Raw genomic sequence first — 8,960 nt, 5'->3', positions numbered from 1 at the left:
TATAATAAATGATAATAAAAAATCAAATGCACGACATCACCCTTCGTTCTTTAATCCTCACAATCCCTCAAATAAATGATATTATATGCAAATAAGACATGGCAACACCCTTCGTGCTTTTCACTTATCCTCGCCAAGCAACTACATTAATCCAAAATAGCAAAATAAGATGGGAAGCAATTTCACTTCAATCATAGTGTAATGATAACTCAACTCAACTTTCAAAATCCCAACAACTTCAAAATAAACAATAGATATGAATATGAACAATTAAAGAAGTAATAATCTAACTATGACATAGAAAGCATAGTCATTGAAGTAATATAATACAATAAAATAATTTTCACCCGCATGCTTTAACCCAATGACAATGCATATATACTCATCACCTTACATATACGTCGTCCCCACATATAATTCACGTAGCAAATAGACCAACAAGTCTTAATACCTCAAATCAAGGTTAACCATAATACTTACCTCACTTTGCAACCAAATCAATGCTCAACCAAAGCGAAAAAGATTCAATCGTTAATGAGTTTAGAAAAAGTCAACAAAAGTCAACCACGGGCCCGCTTGGTCAAAATTCGAGATTCAGATCAAAACCTAATTACCCATTCACCCCCGAGCTCGATTTTGTAATTTATTTCAAAATTCGACCTCAATTTGAGGTCTAAATCTCAATTTTACAAAAAATCTCAACTTCTACCCATATCCTTAATTTCTACCATGGAAATCCTAGATTAAAGGTTAAAATCAATGGGTGATTATGGAAATATAACAAAGCAAGTTAAAATTTACTAACCAATGAAGTGGGGGATGAAAAACCTCTTCAAAATCGCCTCTAGGCCGGGCTCTAACTTCAAAATGGTGAAAAATAGTTCAAACACCGACTTTCAACTATTTTAATACCTGGGCGTCAGGTGTTCTTCGCGTTTGTGAAGCACAATACACCAGACATCAGAAACAGCTATTGCACAAGTTCAAAATGATCTGAAACCTATTTGAACCTCACCTGAGCCCCTCGGTTCCAAACAAAATATGTACACAAGTGTAATAACATCATACGAACTTGCTCGTGCAATCAAAATACCAAAATGACATCTAGAACTACGAATCGGACATCAAAACAATATGAAATTCAAAAGAAAACTCAAGAACCTCTAAAATCACAACTAAGCGGCCGGATCCTATCAAACCAACTCCGAATTGCACTTGCAGACAAGTTTTAAATAGAAAAACAGACCTATACCAAGTCCCAAAATCAAAATCCGAACCAAGTAACTATAAAGTCAACCTACGGTCAAACCTTAGAAGTTTCTAAACTTTCAAGTTGCTAACTTTCGGGATCGTTTACACAAAAATACTGATCCGAGATCGTTTATACAAAATATTGACCGTAGTCAACTCAGGTTGTTTTTAAAGCCAAAATTATATTTTCTTCGAATTTTTATGTAAAAACTTTTTGGAAAAAGAGCATATATTAACATGAAAATTCCATGAAGATGAGAATAAGCACGTCACTCAACATGCTCGGTCAAAGGACTTGATTTTTATTTTTAATTAAAATAATAGGTGTCAATTAGAGGACTCTTAGAGGGTGTTTGGCCAAGCTTATAAGCTGGTCAAACTCGCTTATAAGTATTTTTTGGCTTATCTACTTGCTTGGTAAACACCCAAAGTCTTTATGAGCCAAGTGCTTATAAGCTAAAATTAGTCATAAGTCATAAGCTTATGGCCAGTGTTTTAAAAGGCGTGGGCATAAAGCGAGGCGTTTTACATATGACTCAGCGAAGCGTAAGCCCCAAGGCACGGGGCGTAAGCTCCATAGGTATTTAATTTTTAATATTTTATAAAATAATATAATTACAGTAAATATTTATAAACAGGTAAAATTGCATAAAAATTGAAGAAAGTTATAAATATGTGAAAATATATATATGTGTGTGTGTGTGTGTGTGCGCGCGCGCGCGCGCTTCATCCCCATAAAAAACTGGTCAAAATAATCTATTATACGCTACTTAGAAGCACAAGTAACTTGAGTCGAAAAGAATAAAGTTTTCTACATGGAGGAACAAAAAGGATGACTAACCTGCAATTTGAACTTTGAACTTGCCACTAAGAAGAAGAATGTAGTTCTATTTGTGTTTGGAAAAAAAAAATATTCGTTGCTTTTAGGAGATATTAGCATACTAGCAGACAAGATAAAGAATTAGGAAAGACCATAAATTAGGGATTCAATCAATAAAAAAGGTCTTGACTTTTAAATTTAATACATTTCAGTTCCTTTTTAAAACTTTTAAGTAATTACCGAGCTGACTTTTGAGAATTTAGGTATTATATAAAGGACTTATTCAACAAATTTTATTTTAATTTGAAAAAGTCTTTGGGGCTTACGCCTCACTAAAAACAACGCGCCTCAAACGCCTGGGCGTACGCCCCAAACGCCCGGACGCACACTCCAAATTCTGGGCGTATGCCTCTTGAGATTTTCGCCCTACACCATGGCCTCAGGGTGTTTTTGGTGTGCCTCGTCTCCGGAGCTCGCCCGAAAATGCCTTTTAAAACACTGCTTATGACTTTTCAACTTATAAGCACTTTTAGTTTGACCAATTCTTTTACTAGTTTATTCTTAATAATAATTTATAATTCACAAGATACTTTTCCTAAAAATAAGTTTTCTAACTTTCTTCATTCCATATTCGTTGTTCACCTTTACAAATAAATTTTTTAATTTATAATCTTTTGTCAAGTTTTAAGGGTATTCCAAATCTACTGTGGTGCAGCTTCTGTGGATTTATGCATGCCTTCTACTCAGAAATGCAAATGATGGCACCTGATGAGAGATTTATAGGTGCTGCACGGAGATGTTTGCAATTGGTGTGTCAATTCAAAAGCAACACTACAAGCTGGAAATCTTTGAGTACACGTTGTGTAACATTCAATTTTCTGATAGGTTATTGCTACTTTGTATCAACTTACAGTAGTCGTTTCTTTACTTTTTATTTTAATTATGTTGGACAATTTATAATACTTGGACCCATTTTGGGATTTATTATATATAATAACTACTAGGTGAATAACCTAGTAGTATATTTGCTTAAAAAAAAAGTTTTAAGGGTATTTTAGTCCTTTTAATACAAAAATAGTTTATCATCATTTTTTTACTAAACACATTAACTGTTTATTATTATTTTTCAGCACTTCTATCCAAACACGTAAATACTTATTTAAAAAATCAGTTTCAACACTTCAAGTTTGTCAGCTATTTACAATAAGCTAATCTAAACGGGGTCCTAATTTACTGAAAAAAAATGTTTCTAACTCTTTTGTTTCACCTTTTATTTTTTATTTGTACAAGATCTTTTAGACGGTTAGTTTGTATCTTTTAGTCAAAGGAATAAGCTTTACTAACTTTTCCAAGAGTGTATATATGGGCCATTTTAGCCCAACAACTAATATTAGAGTCCATGTTTGGTGAGCATGGTGATGGAAGACAAATACTGACGATGTAGGTGACACATAGTGAATCTCAAAAATTAATATGTGGATAGTGGTAATGGATCACATGGAACTTAGTTCGAGGGGGATTGTTGGGTGTGCGAATAAAATCCACATTGATAACAAAGATAGAGAGTTTACATATAAGGTATAAGCATCTCTTAATGATGTGGAGCCTTTAGGATAAAACCGTACGGGTTTGACTTAAAGCGTACAATATCACACAATGTTAAAAGTATATACGGGCCATTTTAGCCCAATAACATACGATAATAATCACTATAATATGGGTTATAAGAGAAGAAACAATTTCTCGTAAGAAGTTGCACGAAACACACCAACATTTTTTCAAGCTGGACAATAATAAGTTAATTACAAAATACATGTCTTGCGAGAGGAAAGTTAAATAAGTACTCTTAACAAACACTAACAATATTACACTGACCTGCTTTCCTTTGTTCTTTGCACATATATTGCAAAATTATAAACCACTATTTTCCCAAGCCTACACTCTAATGGCCTTCCGATCTCTCTTGCTTGATACTTTCTGATTGCCATCTGAAAGCAATAATAAACAATGAATTACGCTAGGGTCTTCGAGTATTGTGTACACTTCCTGTGATTTTGGATTTTTTTTTTTAAAAAAAGAAACAAACAAAAAAGCTTTAACTTGTTGAATATCTAAGGAATTCTATTAAACTTGTACCCATGGAATAAGGACAACATATGTACAAAGGAGTTCACAATAACATGAACAAAGTCTCCAATTCAATTAATGGCTTATGTTTTGTTTTTATAACTGTTTTCTTTAAATTTTCCAAAGGAAGATCTAGTATAGACAAATGTTGCTAATAAAATTTACTTCCCCTGTCCCAATTTATGCGATATTTTTCGCTAATCGAAATTCAAACTATTTATTTTGACCGATTTGGACATAAAATCTTTAAATTTTATATTTGGAAATTAATTAAAAGTACTATAAATCACAATAATTAATAATTTAACATATTCAAAAGACATAGGATAGTCAAAATTCGAACACCGTTACATAAATTGGAAGTAACAAATAATAAACACGGCTATTGGTTAATTACCTCAGTGTCTTCTTCGGCGAAAGTTCCTGCGTCGTCTTCGACCTCCCCTCTGTGCTCTGTATGTCAATTCATGAGTGAGAGTTGCATAAAAGTGTATGAACCATCTTGGCCATTGAAATCGGTATATGAAATAGCCAATGATAAATCCAAAAACCAAGCCACAGCCATATCCAATTAAGACAGATCTCCAAGTCATTTCACTAAGAAAACTCGGTTCATCATCTTTTTGTTCAACCAACAAGCCTGGTTCGGATGCAGTTTTATGATGCCCGCATTCATTTGACAATGGAATCATAAATCAGCATTTCCAAAATATGAATCATTTGGAAACGTATTGAACTGATTGCTATGAGGAATAGGTCCAACAAGTTGGTTGTGTGACAGATTTAAAACCGCGAGAAATGTTAGAATTGTCAATTCCTCAGGAATTTTCCCAGTGAGCTGATTAAATGAAAGGTCCAAGGCTTCAAGCGTGCTCATGTTCTTCATTTCAACAGGAATACGTCCAGTGAGGTAGTTATGAGATAAATTCAGCAGCACAAGTGAATTTAAATTCCCTATAAACTTTGGGATTTCTCCTACAAAATTGTTCCTTGATAAATCGATTGTTTTGAAAATCTTCAAGATCCTGTTCAATTGAATCTCCTGATTTTTCATCACTAAAGTCACTGATTCCTCATATTTGTCTGTATAATTTCCAAAATAACTGTCCTTTTCCTCCATATATTCCAGTTTTGATTTGTGTTCATCCATCTTCATCATTGCTTTGAAACCCTCTCCAGGCAAAGAGCCAGTAAACGAATTGTCGGAGAGGTCAAATATCCTCAAATTTGGAAATGGTGATTTTGTTTGGAAAGCAACGACATGTCCATAAAATCTATTAGATTTTAATACTAGAATCTCTAACTCATTCAGCATCTCTAGCCAGGTGGGAAATGTAGAATGGATTTTGTTGTTTCCCAAATCAAGGACTTGTAAGTATGTACAATTGACCAATGATCTTGGTATCGGACCTTCCAATTGATTTTTACTCAAACCAATATGATGTAACCCGTTACCCCTTGAGAATATGTTTGGAATCGGACCGTGAAAGTTGTTTCCTCGTAATTCTAGGACTGAGAGAATTTTAGAAATAAAGAAACAAATGGGAATTTCACCACTTAAATTATTATAAGACAAGTTCAAAAGATCTAGGTTATTTGGTTGACAAAATGAGGACGGCAAAGGTCCTTTGAGTGAGTTTGATTGAAGATCAACAACCGTCATTGTCTGCCAAGGTAGATGGTTTAAGCTTGTAAGGTGGTTGCGAGTAAGGTTAAGGACTTGCAATGAATTCAAACCCTCAAACCATTTAGGGAACTCGCCGTGGATTGCATTACCTGATAGATCCAAGATCACCAATTCCTCAGAGTTCAATAGGAAATCTGGGAAATCTTTCACACGACAAAAGGCTAAGCTTAAATGAAAAAGATGATAAGTAGTAGTACTGATGACGTTGGTCGTGTTGTCCTTATTGCTACTACTCCAAGATAAACCACTATGAGAAAGATCAAGATATCGGAGGTTTGTCATGCCTGAAAATGTTTCTGCTCCAATTTCACCGGAAAAACTATTTGATGAAAGTTCAAGGTAGTGGAGCTTAGTCATGCTTGATAGCATATCTGCTCCGACCTCCCCACTCAAATTATTTGATCCAAAAGCGAGAACAGATAGGTTCACAAGATGTCTAAGTGATTGAGGTATGGGACCAACGAGTTGATTTTGAAACAAATCAAGCACGCGTAGAGAGGAGTTGGGCTTAAACTCGGGAAGTAGTCCGCTGAAATGATTGCTCTCCAACGTTAAATGAATCAATGAAGGAAGACTAATCATCCAAGATGGGATTGAGCAGTTGAGTGAGTTTCGAGACAAATCTACATCTTTTAGATTTTGAAGCCCCCCGCCGTTAGTAGTCAAAGGAAGTGGACCACTGAGTGAATTGTCACTCAAACTCAAGAATTCAAGCTTTTGCAAGTTGGAAACAACATCAGGAATTTTGCTTTCCAAATGGTTGTATGAAAGATCTAGTTCAGTGACCTGTGAAAGGTTGCTGATGGATTCTGGAATAGATCCAACGAGATTGCACTGAGAAAGTTTCACAATTTTTAAGGCTTTGAAACTTCCAAGTGAAGCGGCAGGTAGTACTCCTCCGGAAACATTGTTGTAAGAGAGATCTATCTCAGTTAGCGTATGGCTACTGGTCCAGTTCGACTTAGGGAAAGAAACAGTGAGATCATTTCCTGACAATCTGAGAGTTTCCAAATTGGATAGAAGGAAAATGGTTTGTGGCAAGTCTCCATACAATTTAGTTTCTTCAAGATCTAGATATCTCAAAGAAGAGGATACATTATTAATGGATGATGATATCTTGGATGAAATGTCTACATTTGAAAGAGAAAGTACCTCTAACTTGGTCAAGTTTTGAAAGAGCATCCTGAATCCAAATTGATTAAGTTGGAGAAGATTTGGAGCATCATCAGAGAGATCAAGCGAAATCAATTTGGAGAGGTGTGAGATTTCAAACGGAATCTTTCCTTGGAGAAAGCAATGAGAGAGGTTGAGATGCACCAAACTGACCAACTGACCAATGGTGGTCGGAATTTGAGAACCTGAAAAGTTGTTAAAGGAAAGATCAAGGGTTTGAAGATGATGAAGATGGAAAAGGCTACTATTAGGATGAATAGTTCCTTCAATTTCGCTGCAACTCAAGTCCAAACCAATGACATGACCAGTGAAACTATCACAGGTAACTCCATTCCACCTACAACAATCCATACTACTCCTATTCCAAGACGTCGTCTTAGGATAAGAAGATTGGCAAAGTGGATAGTCCGACGATGTCATCGCAAGTGATTGCTTAAACTGTAAAAGTGCAAGGGTATCATCAGAAGAGCAAAGTGGACGGCCAAGGGAAAAAGAAACCACCTCAACTGCCAAGGCAACATAGAAAAGAAACAAAGAAATAAGTGACAATAATCTCCCCATCTCTATCTTTCTCATCTATGTCTAATAGCAAATGTTACTAGTAATTAAAAGATGTTGTACTCTCATTTATATAGAGTCGTAAATTAAACTAGCTATAATAAGGAAACCACTTACGTACTCTATAAGAATAAGGACAACCATGACAAAGATTAGAATTTGTGCACCGGCCCGGTGCTACCCTCAACTGTACGTCCATAGTCAATTGTCCCAACAGCGACCCCAATGGTAAGTTGCCTCTTTGGCTACTTAATCTTTAGTAGTTGAAACTATATTCCTTCACCTTTTGAATGGAAACGATAACCTTCTTAACCTCATTTTTCTGTGAGCTAGAGAATATAAGGTTCAATAAAGAAGTAATGTTGTTATAGATCTGTTTATTTTTTCAGGTTTAATAAATGAAACATAAATCACCTTTTTGCCGGTTGCTAAGAAGTTGGTTCGGACTTTGTAGTATCGTTGAGAAGATGCCTCAAGTTAATATTCTCCGATCGATGATACTTTTAATATTTGCCCTTAATACTACTTCATTAGATCTCATACAGTGGCGGGGACTGAAGTTTCATTGGGAAGGAGGAGGAGGAGGAGGAGGAGGGGTCAAAATATAAAGAAGCAAACCCATGAAGAAATTATGGAATATTAATATATATTGTATAAACATAAATAGGAAAATTTTCTACGAACGGATATCGGTTGACACCCCTTGAATATACGTGGCTAGGCCACTGGTCTCACACACCACAATAATTAACCGGTGCATTTCAAATGGGTAAGAAAATCACCTAAGGGTAATATCACTTTTGACTTGTCATCAAAAAGACTTCGTTGATGACCTTAGCTTCTTCTCTACTCCACCCACAGCCCACGCACTTCATTTTCTTTTTCTTCAATCTTGAGTCTTTCCTCATGCACTCACATTCAAAGTTGATAACAGAGATAGTTGATTGAATATGTATTAATTTCCTACTATAAGTTTCTTAGATTTTTTAGTGAAACACATTCCTATGTAAGTTGTATAGTTCAAAATGCTTAATAAGGTTGACATGTAAGTCGTACAGTTCAAAACTACGAGTACTACTTAACATTCCTGCGATTGAGAAGTGAGAACCATTTACTATCAGTGGCGGATCTAGAGTGCAGGGAACCAATAACTTTTGCCTTGACCCTGTTTTTCTATTAAAAAATTTACTAAATATTTATAAATATATAACTGTGAACCCAGTTATTATTGTATATTAATTTGAGATTACGAGAGGAACCTATATACTTTAAATCTTGGATCCGCCTCTATTTACTATGTCATTACCACTAAACTTTTTTGTGTATGGCCCTCACTACTAAAAA

General features: G+C 35.2%; 1 protein-coding gene across 1 annotated transcript; it reads right to left on the bottom strand.

Annotated features, from left to right (window-relative positions):
• Nucleotides 1-3,824: 3,824 nt before the first annotated feature.
• Nucleotides 3,825-7,484, bottom strand: LOC117281502 (receptor-like protein 6). Its single transcript, XM_070177179.1, has 2 exons — nt 4,596-7,484; nt 3,825-4,059 (listed from the first exon to the last, which is right to left on the bottom strand). Exon 1 carries the CDS (start codon nt 7,476-7,478, stop codon nt 4,887-4,889), a length of 2,592 nt encoding a protein of 863 aa, XP_070033280.1. The 5' UTR covers nt 7,479-7,484; the 3' UTR covers nt 3,825-4,059; nt 4,596-4,886.
• Nucleotides 7,485-8,960: the final 1,476 nt, after the last annotated feature.

The sequence above is a fragment of the Nicotiana tomentosiformis genome, chromosome 6 (assembly GCF_000390325.3).
Source record: "Nicotiana tomentosiformis chromosome 6, ASM39032v3, whole genome shotgun sequence".
In the NCBI taxonomy this organism is placed as follows: Eukaryota; Viridiplantae; Streptophyta; class Magnoliopsida; order Solanales; family Solanaceae; genus Nicotiana; species Nicotiana tomentosiformis.
The sequence above is the reverse complement of the archived record's forward strand: the minus strand, read 5'-3'. Positions and strand labels throughout refer to the sequence as shown.

What these genes read in the sequence shown, in the direction of transcription:
- LOC117281502 (XM_070177179.1), bottom strand. Translation starts at nt 7,478, where the DNA reads ATGACATCGTCGGACTATCCACTTTGCCAATCTTCTTATCCTAAGACG.